The sequence below is a fragment of the Oenanthe melanoleuca genome, chromosome 3 (assembly GCF_029582105.1).
Source record: "Oenanthe melanoleuca isolate GR-GAL-2019-014 chromosome 3, OMel1.0, whole genome shotgun sequence".
In the NCBI taxonomy this organism is placed as follows: domain Eukaryota; kingdom Metazoa; phylum Chordata; class Aves; order Passeriformes; family Muscicapidae; genus Oenanthe; species Oenanthe melanoleuca.
Window position 1 is genome coordinate 55,118,862 of NC_079336.1, and position 25,665 is coordinate 55,144,526.

A 25,665-nucleotide genomic window follows, 5' to 3' on the forward strand; every position below is an offset into this window, starting at 1 on the left:
GCATGTCTGTGGAGTAGGGACGTGTCATTGTTCCTGCTGGGGAGCACTCTGGGGTCGTGCCATGCCAGTGTGTGTGTGTGTGACACAGGAGCAGGGGCTGGGAAGGGGGAGAGAGTAACTGAATTAATGCAAAGGCACAAACAAGAAATGACCTTGTTTGGGGAGCGTGTTTCCTTGTGAGTAGGGACAAGTAGTAATTATCCTCCTTTCAGTGCTGAACTAACAAGTAATTACTGTTATTCCTTAATTAAAGTATGCAAATTGAAGATTTCTTTTTTTTTTTTCTTCCCCGACTGAGTTAAATACCGTTATTCACAACTGACAAAAGTTCTCAATATTATTTTGGTTCATCCTTGAAAAGGTTCAGTAACCAAAAGAAAGCCTAACAAAAAAAGCGGTGAACCAGGCCAGACATGGGTCAGGGTATAGAAGACTTGCTCAGAGTGTGTGGCTCCACAGGCTCTGGGGGTACCTACCATCTCACACAGTGTTTGCAGCCTGAGTTTTGGTGAGTGCACCTACCCACTGGTGCTGCTGCTGAGACTGGGAGGATGGGTTGGAGTAGGCTTGTAAATCAGTCCCACAGGGTATGGGACAAATTACTTGCTTTTTATACTAAGTTTGTATGAAAGACAGAAATTTGCAAGAGGTTGCAGGGTTTGCAAAGGCACTGGGTCAGTTATAATTCATAGAGAGCAGTCCTGGGGGAGGCTGTTTACTCTCTCTTCACTCATCAATTCATTTATGATTTTCTCACCAGGCATTTGCTAGAGACCTTAGGTAGCTGGTGCAAGAGTGAAGTTACTTTGTGGTACAACTGCAGGGTAAAACTACTCTTCAGAGTTCTGAAAAGCAAATACAGACTCTGACAAGAGAAAAGAGGATGGGCATGTGGCTGTGGCAGTGAACTCCATTCAACTGCTCTCTGTCCTGATGCACTTGTAACTCAGAAATCATCTAAAAACTCTGTTCCTAATTTTAACAGCAAGAGTAATAGTAGAGGTTATTTTCCTGCCCAAGTATTCTAAGATGATCAAGTCCAACTGTCAGCCCAATGGTTATGCCAAGTCCACCACTAAACCATGTCACCAAGTGCCACATCTTTACCTCCAGGAATGGTGACGCCACCATTTCCATGTTTAGCCTGTTCCAGTGCTTGACAGCCTGTTTGGTAAAGAAATATTTCCTGATATCCAATCTAAACCTCCCCTGGTGCAACTTGAGGCTGTTTCCTGTTGTCCTATCATTTGTTATATGGGAGAAAAGGCCAACTCCCACTTGGCTACAACCTCCTTTCAGGTAGTTATAGAGAGCAATAAGGTCTCCTCTGAACCTCCTTTGTCTGAGCTAGATACCCTCAGCCCCCTCACATGCTCCTCATAGGACTCATGCCCCAGACCCTTCCCCAGCTCTGTTGCCTTTCTCTGGACACACTCCAGCCCCTCAATGTCTTTCTTTCAGGGAGGGGCCCAACACTGAGCACAGGATTTGAGATGTGCCAAATACAATGCTCAGATGGGTTTCTAAATACAAACTTGTGAAGCCTTGGAAAATTTACAGATCCTGTGTTAGTGGGAAGGCTATAGGTTTTTCACAGCTACCTATGCCTGCAGGAACTGAGAGCTGGCCAGAACCAGGGAATGCCCCCAAGCCCTGATTTCCATGAGCAGAGTGTTTGGTATGGGACTTGCTAGCTGAGGAAAGGGAGCTGCTTCCGGGTTCTGTGCCATGCTGAAATTCCTGGTCTGCTGTGCCCTGCCTTACTTCCAGGTGTGCCAGCTGCATAGGTGTCTGCCTGCTGCTCTGCAGGAACACTGGGCTTCTGTCAGTGTCATCAGAGTGCAAAACATATTTACTGGTTGGAGACATAATGGACAAAATTGTAACAGAGCTCTCCACAGAGAAGCCAAATGACAATTTACATCTGGCTGGGAAAGGAGTAAAAATGAAGTAGAAAGTAACTTTTGAGATAAATAGTCAGGATGAGGCTTTGGGGACAAAATAGACCAAGCAGCAAATACCTAGTTTGGTGTAATTTATGTAGAAGCATACAGGAATAGCAATTTGTATAAAAAATAGAGGAACTTGAGTCAGCCATGTTGCATGCAATTAATTAGCCATGCCTTGCAGGTGGCCGGTGTTTGCCAAGGTCACTGGGAATACAGGTGTTAAAGAACAAGCTAATTTTAACTATTACAACTAATCCTCAGCATTTTAAATAAGCAATAACACTGTTATTAAACAAGAGAATAAGTGGGTTTGCTTTGGTTTTCTAAGACATGTTAAGTTCTCCTAATGCTTCTGGCTAGTAGTGTGTCCTATGTAAAACTACTTTTAACATTTTTTCTGACTCCGGGGTCATTGACATGGACTGTGTTTTGTTTTTTATACTAATGAAAATTTTTGCACAGCAAATACTACATACTAATGCCTTTGGGTTATTACCTGAGAGGCAGACCACATGTCAATGAAACAGGAAAAAAAGGATGTGTGGTAATAGAATTTCATAAGGATTTTTACTTCCCTCCTAAACGTAGCTAATCAAATGTTTCTTTGTCATGTAATTTTAGTAAAATACCTTGGAGTAAGTTAGCGGAAGTGTTACCCCTGTTATCTTGTTTATCCTGTGCATTTTTCAAGGGGGCATTTTTCATTCAGCAGTGTTGTGCTTTCTAACTTGAATGTGAAAAATGATCCAAAGCTGATAACAAAAATACATTCTTTCTTATCAAAAATGTATACTTTCTTATCACAAGTAATAGCAAGGCACACATCACTTTCTGTACCCACCTAGAAACAAGAGAATTTCACTGCATTTTTCTGTTTTAACTTTTCCCCCATTTATTGCTTATATTTTTATTTTGGAATTGGAACATGATGTAGTTTATTCAAAAAGGGTAAGAAAATACACTTAGATGCTTCAAAATTAGAAGAATCTGGCACAAAAAAAAGGCTATTGATTTTCAGACTACAAGATAAAACCAGAGTTACAGACCTGCTTAATTAGGTTTTTAATCAAATGGCCAATTTCTAACCCTTGTAATGAGCAAATTACTCTCAGTGTTAATTCTATGCATCACCTTGAGGGCAATATTTCTCCTTAATAGAAAGCTAATCCCCTCATGACTGAAATGGTGCTCGTAATTACTCACATACAAATGAATCTTATGCATTCAAGATAGGCCAAATAAATCAAAACATTCTTCTGTGGTATTTTATCTCTGTTTGCTTTGGATTTACTTTGAAAAGTGGGAGAGTTGCATTCGGCTTTGGTTGAAATGCTGCCCCTGCTCTGTGAGCTGTGTGTCCGGGAGGGTTCTGCTTGTAATTGCACAGCAAGTCTGACTCGGTTCAAGAAGGGCCACCTTAAAGGTTGGGCGGGTTTGATTTGCAGCTTTATGGTTTCCTTACTGAAACTGTTGTCAAGGGCTGTAATTACTGGGATGATTTTTGAAAAGTTGTCGCTGGACTAAAATAAGGACGCAGCTACCGCTCTGTGGGTAGCTTCAGTATTGCTTTTCGTCCTAAATTGTTACAAGATTCCCTTTTCCACAGGACAGGCATTATGAGACTCCATGAGTTTGTGGCAAGATTTCTTTGGGGAGGACACTTCTTACTGAAGCAAAGCTTTTGAATTTACCTGCAGCTACTTTTGCAGATTGTCATGCTGCATTACACACAACTTGGCCAAAGACAAATCTGCATTGCATCGTGGGCAGTGTCCTGCAGGGCATTTTGGCAAGGAAAATAAAGCAGAATTGAAATGCCAACAGGAAGACAGACATCTTATTTTGTTGTTGCACTGATCTGAAAAACAGCTTTGGGTCAGTTCAGCAGGGGGTAATATTCTGGCTTAAGCAGAAGAGTTTAAGAATTACTTATTTTCCCAGTAGAAAACTGAATTATTTGGCAGCACTGTTTCCTGTGGGGACTCTTTCTTCAGAAACTACATTATTTTCTTTGGGAAATCATTCTGCTTGTAGTATTTTTGTACAAGCCACAGAGTTGGTAATTGATAACTGCTTTCAGGTTTTTTTAAGACTGTTGGCTTTACAGGATTCAAAATGAAAGACACTTTCTGGTACCACTGTGTGTTTCTTGAGGTTTCCAAACCTCCCAAGCCAGGATCAGGGCTCAGCTGGGAGATAGCAGGGACTGCTCCCGCTAAAGTTATGGGGGTCTTTTGTAACTTAGGGTAAATGTTTTGAGTTCTGTTTTTCTCCTGTGCTGAGTCTGGGCAGTGGATGTGCTTGCAACAAACCCGACACACTGGCAGAAGAAGGATGTGCCAGAGACAGAAGCGTAAGCAGGAGGAATGTGGTGTTGTAGCCCTTGGTGGGCGATTCCCCACAACCTAAAAGGCATTAGAGTTACCATGACCCCCAAACCATGTTGTTTTGGTTGTCTTTTGGTTTAAACAGAGTTTTGGCACTTTCTATGCAAAAAGCTTTAAGAGTATCTGCCCCCAACTTTTCCATTACCTGGAGCAGCAACAATAAACCCACTTCTTCTGTCTGTTTTGTTTGTTTGTTTAGATGACTTCCACTTACCTCTTGATGTTGTACCAGCTGTGACAGAGGCCCTTGACTCCAAGAAGAAGGAGGACAATTTGCACAAGGAGAGCAGATCTTTCCACTACTGTGAAAAAAGGACCATGGACCTGTCAGACAGTGACCGCCCTGTCAGCTTCAGTTCCACTTCCTCCTCTGCATCCTCCAGGGACAGCCACTGCTCCTTTGGAAGCAGAATGACCTTGGTTTCAAACAGCCACTTGGGTTTGTTTAACCAGGATAAAGAAACAGGTGCCATCAAGCTAGAACTGGTCCCAGCCAGGCGATTTTCCAGTAACAAGACACGCAAAAACTCTGCTGTGGAGCAAGAGGATCCTGAGGAAAGCCTTGAGAAAAGGCCAAGCATGCCAAGGAAAGCAGAAGCAAAAGGAGCAGGCAAAAACTGTGCCATGTCCCTGGTCACAGAGCCCACCAGCCCAAAGCTCCTCTACGTCGACAGAGTCGTCCAAGAGATTCTGGAGACAGAGAGGATGTATGTGCAGGATCTCAAGAGCATTGTCAAGGTAGGGGCTTGCTTAAGACACTGTTAACTGTTCCATAATGCCATTTTTACATTGTTTGGTTTCACACTGGGGCAGATGGACCTGACGATGGAACTGTCATTTGCTGGTCTTTATAAATTAGTTTAACATAGTTGTTCAAATGTGTTTCTAGTTTTTATTTGATTAGATAAATCTAAGTGTTACTACGTGTTCATGAAGAAATGACAGAAAAAACCATGACAGAAAAAACTACTGCTGGCAGTAGTAGTGAACAAAGAGTGATATATGTTTTGCAGTAAAAAAATCTTATATTTTTATATTAAAAAAAAAATTAAATTGCTCTGTGTCCTAAAATGTATAGCAAGAAGCAAGACAGCTTTAGCTGCCTCTTTATATGCTTTTAAGGGTCTTACTTACTCATTTTTACTGGCCTCTAGTCCTGTTCTTTTCTGCCTTTTCCCCTGTCCCTTTCATACAGTTCACAGCTGTAGTCTGTTCTCTCTCTGTCCTTGGCCTGTAGTATTGAATATGGCATAGGTATCTGCTGGAAAATACTGTTGTTTGGCTGTAATACAAAGGAATTACATTTTCTTATTCAGAATGGGTGTAGCATTTATTAGCAGCAGTAGAGGTTTTGTCTAATCCCTAGCCTAACAGTACCTTTCATTTCCTCTTTCTAGTGCAGGGAAAAATATGGATGAGTCCTGAGAATTGTTCTTTTCACTCTGTACTTGTGTCTGTGCCATCAGCATCATTCTTCTTTGCATGTTTGAAGATAACAATTGAGTCCCTTGACTATTGTTTGTAGTGCTTATAAAGAAGCGCTCAGTGTGCTGTTTGTAGAACTTAGAGCCCCAGGTAGGTGTCTGTGGTCATCTGAGATAGGAATATCAGACAGCTGAAGGCACACTCCCCACCTGCAGCTCTAACCACAATAGCAGGGGAAAAGTGTGAAGGCTTTGATAACTCAAATGCATTTTGTGATTAAAACACTAGTACCTCACCCTGCAAAATTCTGAGAAAGGTTGCTGTTTCTGCAAGATGTCACTGGTTGCCATAGCTGGTGCTGCTTTGCTACATTCAGCTGTTGCCCGAGTTTCATTTTGGAGTGTTTAAGGTTGTCAGATGCTGCAGAGCCAAGTCAGCTTCTCTGCATAGTAGCCACTCACTAGGCATGACTTCCATGGGTTTGGAAATCTTAACCCTCACTCATCCTCCTATGCTGTAAACTGTACAACTTGAGAAACCAAAGACTCAAATTAATAACTTCTAACATATTTTCCAATTACAAGCAGGAATACCAATAAATACTTTCTAGAAAATACTTCAAGCATCACTACAGTAGATGTAAATAAGACAAAAACATTTTTAGTTCTGGAAGAACTGAAGGAATTGGGAACCTGTGAAATGCCCAAGCCTATTTCCTGCAGCAACTAATAATGAATCTAGAAAGCTTTGTGTAAACTAGACAGCCTATTTGAGACATGGAGTGGTTGGCAGTGGAGCTTCTCATAGGTAGGTGCTGAGGATGCAAGAGCCTCAAAAGAGCTGCTTCCCCAGATGGTGAAAACAGTGGGGGAGAGCTGGAACAGCTGCCTCAACCAGTGCAGAATGTTCTTCTCTTGGTTTCAGGGAAGGGAAGCGTGACTGGGAGCAAACTTCTTCAGAAGGGCCCATTTTAAAAGTTTCTCAGGATCCCTTGATTATCTGGGCCTCTGTGATTTGAGGCCATTTAGATTGGCAGGCAGATAACTGCTGCTGAGCCAAACTGAGATGAAGGGAAGAAGCTTGATTTGTCTTATTTTCCAGATGAATATGGGTCAGATTTGGCAGCTGGTTGGGAAATGTGATGAGAATGGGAAAAGGGGAGCTGGAGAGAGGTCAAGGGCAACTGCTGCCCCAAGAAGTATGGGGGAACTGAAGAGACACACGAAGGTGGGAGCTGGTGGAGTAAAGCATAAGCCAGTGGTAAGTAGAGAGAGAGAGAGAGAGAGAATAATTAGCAGGAAAACAATGTGAGGAAATGAGGAAAACCCAGGAAGTGGAAAGTTAACGCACAAGATTGGATGGAACTGGAGCTCTCTAGCGAGTTTTCAGCTGACAGTCAATACAGAACCGCTAGTGGGGTCATCTGGTCCAGCCTCCCTGCTCAAGCAGGGTTGTCCTACTGCACATGGCATGGGAATGTGTTCAGATGGATCTTGAAATACATCTAGTGAGGGAGACTCCACAATCTCTCTGGGCAATCTGTTCCAGTGTTCAGTCACCATGCTCATACCCAGACAGAACTTCCTGTGCATCAGTTTCTGCCCGTTGCCTCTCACCCTAGTGCCTGGCACCACAGAGAAGAGCCTGGATGCATCCTCTTGAGACCCTTCCTTCAGGTGCTTCATTGACAAGATTCCCCTCTTCTCAAGGCTAAACAAGCACAACTCTCTCAACCTTTCATCATAAGAGGGATGCCTCAACTCCCTAATCATATTCATTGCCCTCACTGGACCCACTCCAGGAGCTCCAGGTCTCTGGTGCTAAGAACTCAGGATTGGACACAGCTCTCCAGATGAGGCCTCACCAGGGCTGAGTAGAGGGGCAGGATCACCTCCCTCGACCAGTTGGCAATGCTCTTTCTCAGCACCATAGGATGCCATTGGCCTTCTTGGGCTCACTGATGGCTCATGGAGAGCTTGTTGTCCACCAGGACCCCTGGACACAGTCTATGTACAGTCTAAAAGTAGTAGGGAGGGCTTCTTTTTTTTTTTTTTTTTTTGTTTCAGGGTGGGGATTTTTTGGCAGAGAGAGGGACAAAGAGAAGGGCAACCCACATACAAAGAGCTGAAATCTGAAGAGGTGTCAGATTGAGGACAGTATAAGAGCAAAAAGGGAAAAATAAATAGGTGCTGTTTTAATCACCCTCTACCCCCATCTGAGAACTATCAGTAGAGATGTAGTCTAATAATTTTGTCCTCTAATAGAGGGGATTTGCTGATGCTACATTCTCTGTAGGCAGTAGAAACATACTTAAAAATAATATGTTCTTACTGTTGTTTCCAGGACTTTGAAACAGGTTTCAGGGCTAGAACTGAGAGGATATCAAAACTTACATCCATGAATCTACATTCTCTACATTTCTGGTATAAAAATGCAAAGCAAATTTGCATTTTTTTTTCCTTCCTTCGGTGAGGGTGCTATTTGTTTGGCTTTTAGATTTTTTGAGGGGTGGGAACTTTTTTTTTATTAGTTTCAGTGGGGGAGGGATGTTATTTTTCTTTATTTCTCTTGATAACTTTTTTAATATATCCACACTCTTTCCCATTAGCCAGGTCATTAATGAATGCCCAAACCAGGATGGAACCCAGTATTAACCCCTAGGCTATGCCACTAGCCACTGGCCTCCAACTAGATTTTGTGCCTTTGATCACCACCCTCAGGTCCTGTTGGTTCAGCCAGTTCTCAGTCAGACTTACTGTCTGCTTATCCAACTCCAAGTCCTTCAGCTTGTGCATGAGGATCTTAAGGGAGTTAAAAGCCTTCCTGAAGTCAAGGTAGACAATATGCACTGCTTTCCATTCATCTACCAAACCAGTCATTTTGCAGTTAAAAGGTTATCACACTGGTCAGCTTTCCCTTGGTGAATGCCTGATCATTATTCTTGATTACCTTCTTGTCTTTAGTGTGCCAGGAGCTGGTTTCCAGGACTAGCTGAGCACAAATGACCTATTAACCCTATTGACCTATATGGTTTTGAAATTGCATGTAGGATCCTGGTACTAGTCGTAGTATCAAAAGTCAGCTCATTAAGAGTTAGCCTAGCACATTATTATGGGCAGTGTCCTTTCCAACCTATGTTGTCCTTAGAACGTGGAGTTGTCATGCCTGAAGTAAAACACTATGGAGGAATGGGGCAAAATAGAGTTTTGTCCTTTTTTATGCTTGTATCGACCCAATGGTGTTAAGTCACTGATAAGTAAATAAATAAAGTAAAAAGTTGTAACTTCTGCTGCCTTTTGAGTATCTGGGTGATCTCAACAGTGCCAAGTTGGTAGACAGCAGTAGAAATTGACTTCATGGGATGTAGTTAATGTGATTTTTAAATGATCCTGGAGATCTGCTGAGGTTTTCCAGTTTTCTTTCCAACTGCTGACAAGAAGTATTTGGCAGGCTTAGGATGAGTGAGAGGAGGCTGTACAGGTGCTCTTTGGCACCTTTGCTCCTGGATAAGCATTAAAAAACAGCTGATTTTCTCACCAGTAGAGCCATTTTGCTTGTGACCTGGAAGGACAGTTGGGTTAGGATTGTTTTGAGGCACGCTGCTGTGATTCTTGCACAGGCAAGCATTGCAACAACGATAGAGTGAACTTTTCCACCATTTGGTATGTTTTATCAGATGATCTGTTAAGGATAATTACAATTTTGAATGAGTGCAGCTTGAAGCTTGTTTTGGGCAAGTTTGTGATGAGAAATTGGATACCTCTGCTTCCTGCTTGTGTCATGCTGACAGGTGTACTGGCCAGGGCAGAACTCGCTGACCTTTTCCTCTTCAGGACCTAGCCCAACTTTTTCAAGTAGTAATGTAGTTAGAACAGACCTAAACTTCAATTAGAGAGTCACTTATTCTCTGGGGTAATGATTCTACAATCTAGAGAGTGATTTTTCTTTTTCCCCCTGTGCCTGAAGTTATAAAAAATCTGTGTTTTGCTCTTGCAGCTCACAGGAGTCAGTAGCCCCATTCATATGTGTATAAATGCTTGTAACTGTCGAAAGAGATCAACATTTCTGTTTTGCCTTTGCAAAATGAAAGAATAATGCAAATGCACTGTTACAATACTTGCATCTGCACCCCTATCAGTATAACAATATAAGTAAAAGTTCATTGATATCTGTAGAATGACTAGAGGGGACTAAAGTGTGCATTGTCCGTGTGTTTCACGTATATTTGATGTAAACAGAGGTTGAGCTTCAAAAATCCTGAACTCCATCTGAAATCTGGGAGACTTCATTTACGTGAATGAATTCCTCTATTCTTTAATTCCAAATGTGACTTTTTTTTTAAAACCATCTCCACTGAACTAGGGGAAGTCTGTCCTATCTCCTCTCCAGATCTTTTGTCCCTGGCCCCCTCCTTTTATACCTAAGTCTCCTCAATTGAAAAAGTCCCATTCCCTTCTCCACAGTATATTGTCTCATTTCCTTATGTGATCTTTTGCTTTTTAGTATTAATCTTTCTCATGTTCTTCATCTCTGCTGATTCCAGATCTCTCTCCATAGTTCTCTCAGCAGGCCTGACAACATTTTCACCACCATTCCTAATTTTCTGCCCTCTTAAGTACACAGAAGTTGAGGAGTGTGTCCACCAAGCTTTCCTTGGTTCCCATTTTGTCCATCCATCTTTCTGTAGTGCTCCTCTGCCCTAAAACTACATAGCATGCTTTTCTATACTGTGTATGGTTTGCAGAGAGTCCCTGAGACATGGAAACAATCTTTTCCATGCTCTTGCCTCAGAGGATCAGATCTGAGCCAGATGTCACTGGCAGCACCTGAGAATGGCAGCTGTGGGTTAAGGCCTTGTGAAACCTGAGCTGAACCTTGCAAAGGACCATGGCTAGAAGTTCCTGTTGAGAATACGTGAATTTGGAGGGTTTCTCTTCCCCCCCCCCTACCCCAATATGGTCAAAAAAAGGGGAATTTACATTAAGGCAGCTAAAGGCATACTCTCAGAAACAAAGTCTCCATTATGCTTGAATCTGCTGCTGTCTCTCCCTGAGACATGAGGATATGGTTCATGTCCCTGCTAGTCAGCCCGGGGGTGCTTGTCTTCTCAGGGGAAAGGTCACCAAAATTTTTCAACGTGAGCAAAAAAGGGCATTCTTTCTCAAAAAGCCTCGGGGGAATGGCTTTGCTGAAATCTCCTAGAACAACTCATTAGAGGGGCAGGTTTCTGGCACGGAAAGCTTCATCTGAGTGAACAGGTCTGCTGAAGCTGTGCACCCCTTGTGGGGTGGGGACAAGCCCTGCCAGGGGAAACGCTGGGTGTTAGAGGCAGATACGTGTTGGGGCACCAGTGATTAAGGGAAACCCTTCTGAGAGGAAGTCAGTGCTGGAATGTTATTGTTCCCTGTTTCCTGTCTCCCGGTGCTGCAGCTAGAGGACGTCTCCTTCTGTGCTTTCAGCAGTTAGTTAAAAAGTCTGCTCTGAAGACTGCAGTGTGCACATTGTCCCTTGTGATGTATTAGTAAAAGCATAGCTGCTTGTGCTCTGGGTTTGCTGGATAGTGTAGCTCTGAAAATTAATTCTTTGTAGATTCAAGACCTGGGAATCCCGATATAGCTAAGGCATCCCATAATGTTTGTTCCCACATTATAGTTAATTTCTACACGTGACCTCCTTTTCTATGCCTGCTAACCTGCATACCTGAGAAAGATACCTTTGGATTGCTGACATAAGTTGCGTGTGAAATTTTGGATAAACAATTTAAATTACATGAAAAACAAATATTGTGGTTTGTATAAGTGTAGTATGATTATGCAACAGTGATAAGTTTAATTGTGATTATCATTTGTAAAATTTTTGAGCTGAACTCTCTCACTGCTTTTCTTTCATCTGTGAAGAAAGAGCAGTGTCAAATTCTGACTGACCTCCTTAGTGAAAGCTTAGCCTAAAAGCAAGGAAAATTTTTTCCGGTGATATTGAGATATGACAGCTGAAACTGAAGCATCTCAGTACATGTCCAAGAGGCCTTCTGGAAGTTTGTGAATTTAAACAGAATTACAGCAATATAAATCAGAGCAGAAAAATGTTCCACTTAATTAATTTGTAATTATTTTGTAAGTAGCTTTATTCGAGAACATTAGTGTTGTGTTTTCTTTCTGGAGTTGCTATTTACAAATCAGGACCAGTGCAGACTGGTGAGGAGGGAGGTAGCTAGGAACACTACAGGGTAAGTTACCAAATAGGTATAAATAGCTATTCTGGCTACCCTTAAAGAAATACCTAAAGTAAATCAGACTTCTTTGTTCTGATGCACTGCAGGGATAGTTCAGTTTTCCCTGTGGACTTCTTCCTTCCTGTGTGTGAGCCATATTAAACATCCTTAAGCAACCTAAAGTAGCCGGAGTATACACAAACTGGTTTTTGTGTTTGTGTCTTAAATAGTTTTGTTGTTTCTGGAGCTCCAAGGTCTTGAACAAAAGTGGTTTTCCAGCTACATATGCTGTAAACTCCTCATCATATGTGCCCTTTAATGATACCTAACAAAAGCAGAAGCAAAACCAAACCTAATTTTGCTGGGCAGGATGGGAATGGTTCTGGGTTTTGGGAAAAGAGGTTTTGTAGCTGTTCAGTAGGAATATAATGTGTTATGGACAACCAGAAATAACCTAATAAACAACTTGTGTGGTGTAACATGTGCTTATGCTGCAGCATGAACAGAGAGCTGTTTGTAAACTAACTTCACAGGAAATACGCAAAGCCAGTCTTAAATATACTGATGCATGGTTTTTCTTATCAGCATCATCACTGTTTCAGTCTTATTTCTGCTGGCAACATTCTTAAATTTCTTTCATTCAGTATCTTCCCAAGTGCCTGAAAGACACTGAATATGATGTCATTGCTGCCTTCTGTTTCCTTCACCTGTACTTTGCATCCAGTTCTTATCTTACAGCTACCTTGTAGAAACTTGCTGGGACAGAGACTGTCTTTGCCAGGTGATTGCTTCACTGGTTGCCTGGGATTGCAGACATTAGGACAGCACAAATGTATAGCCATAGCTTTGGGTTTGTTTTAAGGTCAGCTGTGTTTGGACAGCACAGAAGAGTGAGTTACACTGCAGTAATAAATGAGCTGTCTATAAATGTACAGTGAGCCTTTCTAAAGCTGTGGGTGGGAGAGAAGCAGCAGGGAGGGCTGCTGCTCTTCCAGGGAGGCACAGAATTGCCGAAAAGCCTGGCTGCTGTTGCTCTTGTCCTCCCTTTTCTGGCAGCAGGGCGTAAATCATTCGACCGTGCTGTCTGCAACCTCCTACCCACTTGCTGAATGTGAATGAATACAGATAAAAGGATGAAAGTTAATCTTCTGTTCCAGAAAGCTTTATTCTTTTGGGAGCAGGGAGGCAAGGGGAAGATGTAATTTAAATAGGGAGTGTGCCATTTAGGAGTGCTGCTGGTGGGCAGGATTGTTGTTCCTGTGAGTGCACTGGGGCTGGAGCAGGAGGTTGTATCCCTGCCTAGGGGGATGCACAGAACCCTTCTGGGATTCAGGAAGGAACAAAGGAGAGGTCTGTTCACCTCTGCCCTCCATCTTGTTGGTGCTTACTGGCCGTGGATAAGGAGCTCCACAGAGCAGAGCAGCAGCAGCAGCTCTGCAGAAGTTTATAGAGTGGGCAGGAAAACTGTGAAGAAGAGGTCTGAGAGCTGAGAGGGGGGAGAGGAAGTATAACTTATGCTGCAAAATTTTCTGTAAACATTACGATGCTTTAAGGAGGTTATATATTTTTTGCAGAATGACTGGGATTTTCTGTAAAGAAATTTCAACATATGGAGGTGATATCTTAAAGGCAAAGACATTTCTGCATTTCCAGCCAGGCCATAGTTTCTGGAATTTCCTTTGTGTATTATACCCGTTTCCATTTTGGTCCATGGAAATATTTGACTACTTTTTAAGTTGTTATATCACTGTTATTAAATATTAGTTGCCAGTGAACAGTGTTCTAGTAATCCATGATCTTTAAGCCTGAGTGCTAAACAAACCACACAGTAGTCTCTCTCTTTTCTGCTCTTACCACTCCTGCAAATTAAGGTGTGGAGGTACCTGCTATTTTACCTGTTTAATGAGAAGACCATTTTGCAAATAAGACACTTAAACAAAGTTTTTCATTGCAAACCACCCACTATAAAGTTCCATTTCATTGCTATTCTTATATTAATATGGAAAGCCATCCAGAAGTCTCTGGTAATCACGTGGTTACTAAGGTTAAGATCAGTGTGTGTTTAGGATGTGTGCAGATTTTCTCCATTTTGCTGGGTTTGCATTTTCATTCTTTGGAAAACAGACTCTTTCAGTTTCCTTTCTTGTGTTTTAAAATAAACATTTCTCTTCTGGAATGTCCCACTTAACTTGTAAGCATATTGAGATATTTTTTAAAAAATGGTAACATTAATTTGCCTTACAAATTGTGGAAAGTTTATTTAACAGGGCAAGAGTCTACACCACAAGGCTCAGGTTCTTTTCCTGGATGATTTGCATATTGGAAAGTCAAATATGCCTTAATAATTCTCAGTGTTTTGTTTGATTATGGTTCAATAAGCTTATAATCAGGCCAACTAAAATGTGAGAATTAATTTATAGCTGTCCTGATTAACTTTTTTTTTTTTTTTAATTTATAATTACTGAACACTTCCAGCCAGTACTTTTTTGAGTAAGATTGAGTTTATTGAATGATGATGATGATTGACACCATTGATGTAGATCTAGAAATCTTTACAGCAGTTCATCTGTCTGGCAACCTCGAACTATTTGACATCCTAATTACTATTAATTATTTTCATTTGGCTTTTTTCATTACTGTTTCTGTGTTTCCTTTTAACTTTAGAAAGGCATTGGATGAGGCCATCACATAACTTTTTAATGACATGTCAGTAAACTACTGATAGCATTTGTAATCCCATGATCTCCACCTGTGCTCTGAACTTGCTTCTTACCACACCTCTGAGCAGCAGTTTTGAGAGCCAGCTTCTGGGGAAAAAATCTTGTAACTACGGTGTGGTAGTGGGTGCTGGCTGATAAAATAAATGTGGGACTTGGTTTTAATCAGTTGTTTTCAACTTCAATAAGTTAGTGTGCTGAAGTGTCTTAAGTGGGGTTTCACATGACTTTCTGTTCCAGGTGATTTACCCATAATCATCTTTACAAATGATGGACCATTTACAGGACTTGTCTGTGCACAATCCATCAATCACAGATTCAATTTGAGTGCTTTTAATGCACCTGTGTCAAATTGCAGCTTGATTTAATTGACAGCCTTCCTTCCAAGGTGTCTTTTTAATATGGGAGATTTTAGCATGGAATTCCTGCAGTTGAACAAAGCTATATTATTGAACTCTGACTGTTTTTCATCAGAGCGAAAATTCACTACGACAAAGAAGGCAAACATCCATGAGAACAGTCCATCCAGGCAGGGTGACAGTTCAATGCTGGATCATCTGGTGTCAAGTTTTGACCCCGCCAGAGAGCTTTATAGGCACAGCATTCATGCTAAAATGTCTCATGGGACACAAGAAGAAAGCATACACTGGGCCAAAATAAAGGACATAAGACCCTGGACTGGTGGAGTTGTCATTGTAGCACGTGTGCCTCCTCCCACCCCAGTCATGGAAGGGAGCTGTGGGACAGTGCTGGGAACTGATCCAGGCATCCTCTGACACTGGGGCAGGGGCAAGAGGATGTGCAGAGCTTGCTTGAAAGGCTCAGGCTCTAAAGCAGCGTGGGGAACCCACAGCTGCAGGAAGCTGTTCTGCTGCCTCCCAGCCATGCATGCTGTCCTTGCCCAGGGCCCCTGTGAATGGATCCAGTGCAACAGAGTGTTGAGGGGCTGAGTTTTCCAGGGCAAATTCTTCAGTTCATTTCCTGAGATTAGCTGTGCTCTGACAGCTTGAAGTCCTGTGACAAGATCTCCTGACTGTTAAATTGTTGACATTGATGTGCCCTAGAAATTTCCAGCTTTGCATGCGACTGTGCCTGTGCTCATGTCTGCATGGGCACAACTGTTCAAAGGCAGCCTAAACCAAAGGAAGCGTGTGTTTTCAAGGTGCAAGGCAGTGTTAGGACTCAGGAATTCCTCACTGCTAATTTTGGCTGACACACAACTCCCCCTGTGGCTTTCCATGGATGAAGCTAAGGGGACCTACCAGGGGTCACTACTTCAGGCCTTAGTAGCTGCAAATGGGACAGTGTTTTAATATCCATAATACAGGTGAGGAAGTTGATTATCTAAAATCTGTCCCTCAGGAATAGCTACATAGAAAAAATACTTTTTTTTTAAATCCACTTCTCTAGGTAAAATTTAAGTTAGTACTGTTAACTTATTTACAAACCCCTGACTGTGTGGAGGGAGATCTCTGTCATGATCGCCTCACTCTGCACTGCTAAACAGTGGAAATAAAGCTTGCATTTGCTTCTCTATTTTTAGTCTTTCCTCATTCCACGTTCTCACGAGTGCTCCCACCATCAATCTTTGCCCTTTCTGCATGCAGTCAGTCAGCAGAGTATCGTCTTACTGTGTCACTGTTTATTACCGCTGCGCGCGGGCTGCGTGTGAGCCAGCTGCACGTGTAGAGTGGCACTTAGGGGGAAGCTGGAAGCACAGGTGAGCTGGGATGGATCCTCCACCATCCACCCAGCCTGCTGCTGGTGAGGTGGCCTCCTGCCAGCTCAGAGACTGCTCTTCTGCAGGGATATTGGAGAGGAGACAAATCAATCACAGTGTCTACATTCACAGACTGCGCAAAGCAGACGGGGTACTTTGGCTGCTCCTATTTGGAGGGTGGCTGGCTGCCAGTGCTGGGAGGTCTTCTCCATGTGCTTTCCCTTGATGGCAGGGTTAGTGCTCTCCAAGCACATCCTTGGACATGTTGCTGTGTCCTCTGAGGCCCACCTGCAAGGCCTGACACACCCCTTTCCCTCAAGGGCAGAGCTTTGCTGCTGCTGACCAGTGGCAGTCTAACATTCATGGTACCGAGGGATATAAAGCAAATGGAAAGGATGAGGAGAAAGCACAGGGAGCACAGCAGCTTTCTGCTCACACTGCTGAAGGAAGCAGAAAGACCTGGCTTAGGCTGTTGGTCAGTGGCAAGATTGTGCTGTGCCTTAGTGGGCATAGCCCCAGGTAGGGGCTGCTGTTTCAGACTTGTCCATGCTTTGGTCTCTGTGAGGTTTTTCCAGCTTCAGATGTGTGTATTAAAAAACCCACCAAATACCAGGAAAAGCAGAAGAACATGCTCAGAATTTTTATTCTGTAGGGTGGACAGTGCAAGCATTTTTAGGTTTCAGTCTCTTGGACTCATACAGCCAAAGGAACCAGAGCAAGATAGCAAAGTGTGCTTAGTAAACAAATGCACATTGGCTCTGCAGAGCAGTACTTTAAATAATTGAAAAGAGCTGCAGTGAGCTGCCCTGACCAAAATTCATCATCCTTGGCCACCTGTTGTGTGGATAGCATGCTATTCTTTGAACCACAAGGCATTCAGAGTATGCTGCTATACATGCTGAATAAACTAATAAATAAAATAAATAATGGGGAAAAAAGAATAGGAAAAAAATCAGGTGAAAGGTGAGTTGGTACATATTATAGTTACCTATATAATTAGCAGAATGAGCACTGGGAAGCATTTTGTAGTGTCTATTCTAGTGTTTATCTGTTGCCCAACTTTCTTAGTTTACAAGTGTGTGGCTAGTTTGGGCAGCATGGCTCTAGCTAGCAGGCTACCAATAGGATCCATTTTGTGGCATATTTTCCTTCTGGCCTGCAGTGTTTTCCTCCAAGTGGTGTGGAAGTAGTGCTTAGGGGCTAAGGCTGCTGAACCATTTCAGTGGTTCCTCCTCTGCACAGCCATCTGATTTTGGCCAAGCACATCTTTGTTGGGTGGAGGGCAGTTGGGAAAAAATATGGCCATGTGAATGGCGTGGTACCTAGGAGTAAAAACTGCTTTACTAGTAGCACAGATCTAGGCAGTATCAGAAAACTGAGGGTCTGAGTGATCCTATGGCACTGCCTGGGTCATGTCCTGCTTGATTTAATATTACCTATCCCTCCTCTTATATAGTGTATATGAACTTATATAGTATATATGTTTCTTGCAGAGCAGGATAAAAATTGATTCTCATTTTACAAGGCAGTGTGGCTTCTACCCATGTTTTTAGAATTACTATGTGAATATTAGCATTAATATTATCCCTTTTAATGTGTACTTTTAACATTACCACAGTAATGGCTGACTTATACAATGATCTAAACAACAATAGATGAAGTTTTTAAGGTTAAGTGTTTGGATGTGTTCAAAGGAAAACTGGGGTGGCTAGATGAAAATGTCCCACTAATTTGCATTAGGTTTCTAAAATTTGGTCATGGAAAACATTAATCAATATGTGAAAATAGTTTTGTGCTTTTCTTCACAGTTTTCTCTCATTTCTGATCCATATAATTTTTTTTTAGCTTCTAAGGTTAGGGTTTTCATGATTTTATTCCTATAGCCATCTTTTTTTTTCTTCTTTTTTTTTTTTTGCAGTTGTGGGGGAGGAGACAGTAGTTAGAATATGCAGCTTCTAGCAGACATTCCTTTGGATAGATTTGGCATGATGAAAGACAAATGGAGAGAACGTCAAACCCAGCAAGAAAGGCAGAACAGTCTGGCAAGACTCTCCTAATTTTTGGAGAGTTTCAAGGAAAAGGGAGGAGAAAATTGTGCAATCCCATGAGTGCAAACCATGGTCTGTAAATCAGTCTAAGGAGATGGACATTTGTGAGGGTTTTTTTTCTCCTATAAAGTAAGCACAATGTTTATGCCATAGCTGCAGAGAAGCAATAAAAGGCAAAGGTTATAAACAAATCATTTGGTGCCGACAGAGGGTTCATAGATGCTGACAAGAAACAAATAAAGTGAATAAGGCCAGTACTCTGTTCTGATAAATTTCATTGATTTCTGCACCATGTCATTGCGTTTGCAGCCTGCCCTCTTATCTCGTAGCTCCAAACCTTTCATTATGGCTCCAGATGATAACAGCTGTTGATACACAGCAGTGACTACCATGGGGGTAAAGTACCATTTGCTAAGAAATAATTAGGAAAATCCCCACGTCTGGGTAGCTTTGATCTGCCTGTGGTGTTGTCCTTGCAGAAGACGTTATATGCCGATATGCATCTGTTTCCTGGATCAGTTCATGAAGCCTTTCTGGAGCACACGTGCCCTATAAAGTAGTGTAATCAGACAGGTCCCACTGGCTGAGTCAGTGCAAGCAGTGTGTTGCTGTGTGGGGCCTGGTCTGCATGACACCAAGGTGTTGAGACTGTCCAGGTCCACCTTTTTCACAAAAACTTGGATTCCTGGAGCTTTTTGCTGTGTGTCTGCTGCAGGTATCTGCTTACACCAAAAACAGCAATGTAAGCATGTCTGTAGTCTCAGTAATATTGACAAAGATAGAAAGCAAAACCAGGGAAGCAGCCCCCAAACTGTGTCATTTCCTAGCAGTATGAGGTGAGGTATATAAGGTAGCTCTGAATCCCAGCATTTTTAACAAATAACCATCTTGCCTTACCCCAGGTAAGCACAAATCCACCCAGTTGTTTCTGGTTTGTTTCTTGTCTGAAGCTGGATGAAGAAGGGGACCTGGAGCACAGTTTGAAGGAGCTTGTAACCAAAGGGAGCACAGACTGTGGGTGGGTGGTGTGTATAGGCTGATACTGGCATATGTTACAGGAGTGTAGGAAAACTGCCAAAGCACCTGCAGGCTGCTGCTTGGCAGCAACATTAGAAAGGTACCTGGTTCCCTTTTTCTTACTAATAATTGATAAAAGACTGAGAAGAGTATGAATATGTGGAGGAAAATCAGGATAGGAGGACAGAAGGAGCAGAAACTAGGTCATGCATGTAACACTGTCTATAGTACTGGAAAAATAACTGTTGACTGTTTGTTATTTTGAAGAAACCCAAGCTCCAGGTATGCTGAGATGAATGAATTGGAAAGGAACTCCTCTTTATTCATTAAATGTGCTGTATGGAGTTACTTATTGTAAGATTTCCATTCCTCTGCAGCCCAAGCTTGTCATATCAGCTCAGGGTGCTGCAGTGTCCCTGCAGTGCTGCAAATGTTTTCAGAGGATCACAATTACACTGGAGCTTTTCTATTCTTTGCTTTTGATGAAGATGTGTCTGTGGGCAGAAATGGTTATTTATTTAATACTGTTACTGGAGCAGACCTGAATATATTATCTACTTCTGCCTTTGACCCAATGTACTGCTTGCTGCAGTCCTGTCTGCCTCACCATCCTGAACCTTTTTACTCCTCTGCTTCTGAGATAAATAAAAAGCTGAAGTTCAGGGAGCCTGTGGTTGTGATTCCAAAGACTAGCTGCACAAATATATTTCACGGTCAGGTGTGGGCTCTGAGGCTGCTGCCAGCCAGGAGGGAAGGTAGAGTGAGGGTGGATGCTGTCACAGGAGAGATGAGGTGGCTCTCCAGTGCCTGTTGCCACTTGTTGCTCTTCTTTAAGACACTGAGGTTACCTTGGAATAGAGTTACTTGCTTTCCCCTGGGAAAAAATACTGAGTTTTGGGAGTGATGAGGGCTACCTTGTGGATTATTGATAGGGGAGGGGGTAAAAAATTCTGCTGAATCTTGGTTATGCCTCTGACTTTGCTGACTTCAGGTGAACAGAAGGATATGGGCATGGAGGCTTAAATGTTGTAATTCTTAACCTTCCTAATGAAAGCATCTACAAACCAGAAGTCAGATCCTTGGTTGATTCAAACCCTTTGTCTTCACAGAGTTTACACAGATAATAACTCTTGTATTTGTTCTATAGTACCTTTTTGTATATTACTCTGGAACAGTTATATCTTAGATGTTTTCATGGTCTTGTTGGCATTTTGCAGGGCTCCTTTCTTGCAGCACCCTGGAATGCTGTGTTGCTTTTGGGAGGTTGCCATACCACATTGTCTAGCCACAGGCTAAGGGATTTTATTTCTTTTTATTTCACATTGTTTCAGCTGTTTTCACTTTTTATTTCCATACTCCAGCAGAATTTCTTCATGAATGTGGCAGCATATCAGGTTTCTTGTTTCATGAGCTGTAGTAAGTTAAATAGCCCACTGCATTTGTTTGCCCTTCTGTGAGAATTTTAATACTGTAGCAGCAACAGAAGAAAAGGTGACACTGAGCTCTTATTGAAGTGAGAGATGGGAAAGTTGTTCTCCCAGAAGACTGAAATGATCTGAGCTTTGTCTAGCTGTAATGTTCTTATTCAAATAAAGCCCTGGATGAGAGTCTATCAGTCTTGTAAGTGCAAAAAAAAATTTTTTTTCTAGAGTATATAGCAATGTAATTTGTAGTGTAACTCTCTGTGTGGTAAATTGCATGGACATAGATACATTGAGATCTGTCTTCTACATACTCTGCATTCTTTATTAAACATGATTTTTTAAAAAGTAATTTATTCAGTGGTTGCTTTTCTGAGCCTCTGTTGCTTGTGTGCTTTCTGTTCTGAATTATAGAGCTTTTCTGTTACTAAGACTGCATTAAATGACATTCTTCATCTCTTCTACATTTTTTTTGTCTTTGAGCCAGCCAAATGATCAATTAAACTGTCACTATGAATGAAATTTGAAAACATTTGTTTATCAGCAGCCAGAGAAACATTGACTGTCCCGTCTAAAAGGTATAACTTAGCTTTCAGTCTTTTGTTATTTTCTTGGTTTCAGGGAACAGATAAGTACTGTTACTGTTCATAATAGAGTGACTGTTCACAGAGGGGCTGCTGAAGGCTTTATTGTAATAATAAGGTGAAACTGATATTGAGAGACTCATCTTGTGCAATAAAACATAGCTCTGTTTACTGATCTAGGAAAGGAGGAAATGTCTGAAGACCTCCCTCTCCTTTCTCTTGCAGGATTACCTTGACTGTATCACTGATCAGACCAAGCTCTCCCTGGGAACAGAGGAGCGATCAGCCCTGTTTGGAAACATACGGGATATCTACCATTTCAACAGGTAACTTCATTTTTAACCAAAGGAAAACATGTCAATAGCCTGTGTTAACGAGAGGAAGCAAACCAGCCAAATTCACTTTTAGCACTTTAAAACTGCCACGATCTATAAATTGAGAAATTATCTAATTTTAATTCTAAATTTTTAGCTGTTTATTTGATGCATCAAAAGTTGCCTCCATGGACTTTTTTTGCTTTTATGCTGGGTATTTACATGAATGTAAGCCTAACCTACTCTGTGCTTTAACTGAGCTTAATGCAAGACCACTGTAAAAGAAATTGTTGCCTTAATGAAGAGATATTTTATTCCTACTATATTGGCTCCTTTTGTGTACCTACGTACATCTTCCAGATCTGGCTTTTATTGCCAGTGTTTTATGCTACTAGGTACTCCCTGGATTAATTTCTTAAAACTATATTCAAGTACCTTTTCTTCATTGAAGTTTTTTCTTCAGTGTCTTTCCAGCCTTCTCTGAAACTCTGCAAATGGAATTCTAGTGTACACTGGGAGCTTGAAGTAAAATGTCTTGCTTGCATAGCTAGTGCCACATTGTGTGGGATTTCAGTATCTGCAGTTTGAGGAGCATGCCACTGCTGCTTTTCTCTGAATCCTCTGTTTCTGTAAAAATTATTAACTTAGTTAGCATTTAAGGAAAACCTGACTGTTCAGTCGATGGAGGAAATATATTGACATGAAGTTCCCACATTTTTTATATACCAATACTCCTGTAAAAGCTCTCTTATAGCTTTGCTGTAGTTGACAAAACATCTCCCAAACTACTGTGTTCTTTGGAGAGCAACAGATAATTTAATTGAATCAAAAGAGGCTTCTGAAGTGGAGCACTTGTGTCAAAGATCATCTTCAACATTTTGCCATCATCAGTGGAAGTTACTTTTAAGGGCTTCAACTACTGGAATTACTGTTTAGTGTCAAAGGAAAGAGTGAGAATGGATCTATTCAGAATTTATGGACAAAGATGAAATCTTAAGTCTTTTCCTGAAGCTTAAAATAGCTACTGCAGGGTAATGGAAATATGCTTAACTAGAAAGCTGCTGTGTGCTGCTTCAGCTACATCAACTGACTTTACTGAATGTCTAACAGCTGGAAAATACATAGTGGGAGCATGCTAAAACAGGCTCATGGACTGTTTTAGAGCCATAAGACAATGATTATGAGCTTACAGATTCCCAGTGGTCCCAGAATGGAAAAACACAGTCATGGCCATTATATTTTCTAATCCTTCAAAAGCTAGAAAAATTACAGACTTGATAGCTAGGATGCATTTATGCCAGCTTCATTGCAAATATTGCCTACTAAAAATACCTTCAAGTATGATCAGTTGTTACACAGAATTACTGAGCTGTGTAAAAAAAAAAAAAAAAAAAAAAAAAAGCGATTTTGGGCAATTTTAGAGATAGATCTGATAGAATGGTTAAAACTTACTAGAAAGTTGTCCAAAGCATCTAGTAAATTACTAATCTATTTCAGGCCTTCTGATATAAAGTTCTGCTTGGAAACTGTGAGTTCTTAAAACTGAACACTCACTGTAGATCCCAATATAGCTTCAAGGATTAAGTTTACTCCTGTATGAAATTTGGCATGTAGCTTCTGGGTCCTAAACATACTCTAGAGTCTTTTTATTTATTCTTAGCTTCAGAAAAAGGTCCACTTGGCAGTTCTGTATTAGTAGTTTCAGATGGCTTTTGTGAGTATGATTTTATAGATTTAGATTTACCTTGTTTTTCTCAACTTTGAATTTGACTGTTAATGAATAATCCAAGGTTTCAGTCTTGGTTTTTTTCAGACTTGCAGATCTGAGAAATTTCATTTCAGTACATGGGAATTTCACTCAGCTAAACTACCTAGGATTTTCAAGTGGTGTGTTGAATAGCAAAAATGGTGGTCATCATAGTAGCTGCTGGTCCGTGATTGTGATCTCCTTTTGAAATACTATTTCTTTCTGAACTTTGTGGTGATAAAGTCTGGCTTCTTCTGAGGAGAAGCCATCATAAAACCTCATCAAAAAAATCAAAGCATCCTAAAAGGCATTGTAATAAGACTTCCATTCATTTGACTTGAAAAGATAATGAATGCCCTGTATGCAAAATTGTCAGTCTTATACTTCCCTCTCTGATCCCAAAGGAGTTATAGCTCCTGATGATGTTTGTACAGATTCAGGTTTTCCCAGCCCATAGTAACCCGAGCTATACAGCTCAGTATGTGGCATTAACTGGTCCTGGCTCCTGTGTCAGGCTTCAGTCTGAATCTTGTTAGTGATCCAGCTGGAAGAGCACATTGCTCCTCCAACAATGCTCACTTCTGCTCCCTGCCTGCCTGGCATGAGCCATTGCAGAGGCCAAAAACTGTGACCAGCAGAAAACCTCTGGATATTCAGGTGGACAGGACCAGCACTTTTCTCTGTTGCTCTTTCTGCCTCCTGCCAGGTACTTAAATGTAGCCTATAATAATAGCCCTACTCTTTCACATCAGCTCGGTGTTACAGGATTTATTTAAGATTTTCAGGATTCCTGAGCATGACAGTTTTGCTGTTTTTGCAGTGGTAGACTGCTCTTGCCAATCCTGTTCTTACCATCCAGATGAGACAGAAGAGTGCAGAATAGGTAACAAACTTTTTTCAAAAACAGCCCGTACATTATGGGCTTGTGCTGAAGACACAAACCACTAGTCTATTTAACATGTACACATGGAATCAGTTGCATCAATATTTAAAATCTTTAAGTGTTCTTCTTCTGTACCTGAAGGAGAAATGGTGTGGTTTTACTGGAGACCAGTAGGAATAAAATGACAGTCTAGGTGCTACATAGTTTAAGCCATCAGGAGAGTGTCTGACTGCCAGACAGCAGGAATCCCCTGAGCCTGTTTGGCATGTTTGGTTTTGTTTCCAAAACTTGTGTGTGGGGCCCAATCAGTCAGTATAACTAATGGTCACCACTGCTACAGCTTGCTTCTTTTGCTGATGTAAATGAGCTTCATGAGTGTGGGGCATCAAGCAAGGGTCATATTTTTATTCCCATTTAGGTGAAGGGGGAGATTGAGGTGTAGAGGTTAAATTGTCACTGTGCAAAGTGACTCAGTGACTGCTGAACCTAAGGTCTTTGCCTGTCTTTGTTCCATGTGACTGCATGTTGATTTCTCCCTTTCCTTCCTCCAGTAATTAGAGAAGCAAAGAACAATTTAGGAAACTCTTCTGGTTTACTGTTTTTTGTACATGCAGAGGGAAATTGTGTCTCCTTACAGGGGAAAAGAGTAGTTCCCTAGATACAGGCATAGGAACTCTTAAGCAAAACTTGTGCAGGGAACCAGCTGTGAACTGGGAGAAAAGTAGCCCTAAATGGAAAATCATCTTTGGAAGTCTGTGTGTAGAGGGAGAGGGTAGAGGGGAAGAGGGTGAGGAGAAGAAGAAAACTCTTTTAGGGAACATTTTAGAGCACAATTTGGCAGAAAACTCAGTTTCTTCTCTCATTTTTTTGAGTTGTCTTTCTGTAAGGCTGAAAACTCTTTGGATCAGGGAGATACCTTTGAGGTTTTCTTCTTCTACTTGAACCCTTTCTTTCACTGAATTTGCTTTTAAGAACTGAGTTTAATTCAACAGCAAACAGGCCCCCTTATTGCTTTGCTCCCATTCAAATGATTTCATTTTCTCTTTGGCATGTAAAAATTATAAAATCTTCTTGGGTTGTTTTTATGCATGTAGAATATCAATGTGTATGTATTCTCTTACAGAAAACTTCTTCTATTTTATCTTCAATGAAGAAACACCCTAAAAGTAGACTAATTTTCCTGAGTGAGCTTCCTAAAATTCTTCATGTGTGAGAAATGCATCCCCACTTCTCATTAGTATT

At 41.4% G+C, this 25,665-nt stretch overlaps 1 protein-coding gene across 3 annotated transcripts in view; it reads left to right on the top strand.

Annotated features, from left to right (window-relative positions):
• Positions 1-25,665, top strand: part of PLEKHG1 (pleckstrin homology and RhoGEF domain containing G1) — a 134,054-nt gene that overhangs the window by 82,938 nt on the left and 25,451 nt on the right. For all 3 annotated transcript variants that reach the window (XM_056486225.1, XM_056486226.1, XM_056486227.1), the window contains 2 exons: positions 4,536-5,074; positions 21,705-21,805. In XM_056486225.1, coding sequence (XP_056342200.1) covers positions 4,536-5,074; positions 21,705-21,805 — 640 coding nt within the window. The remainder of the gene's footprint in view (positions 1-4,535; positions 5,075-21,704; positions 21,806-25,665) is intronic.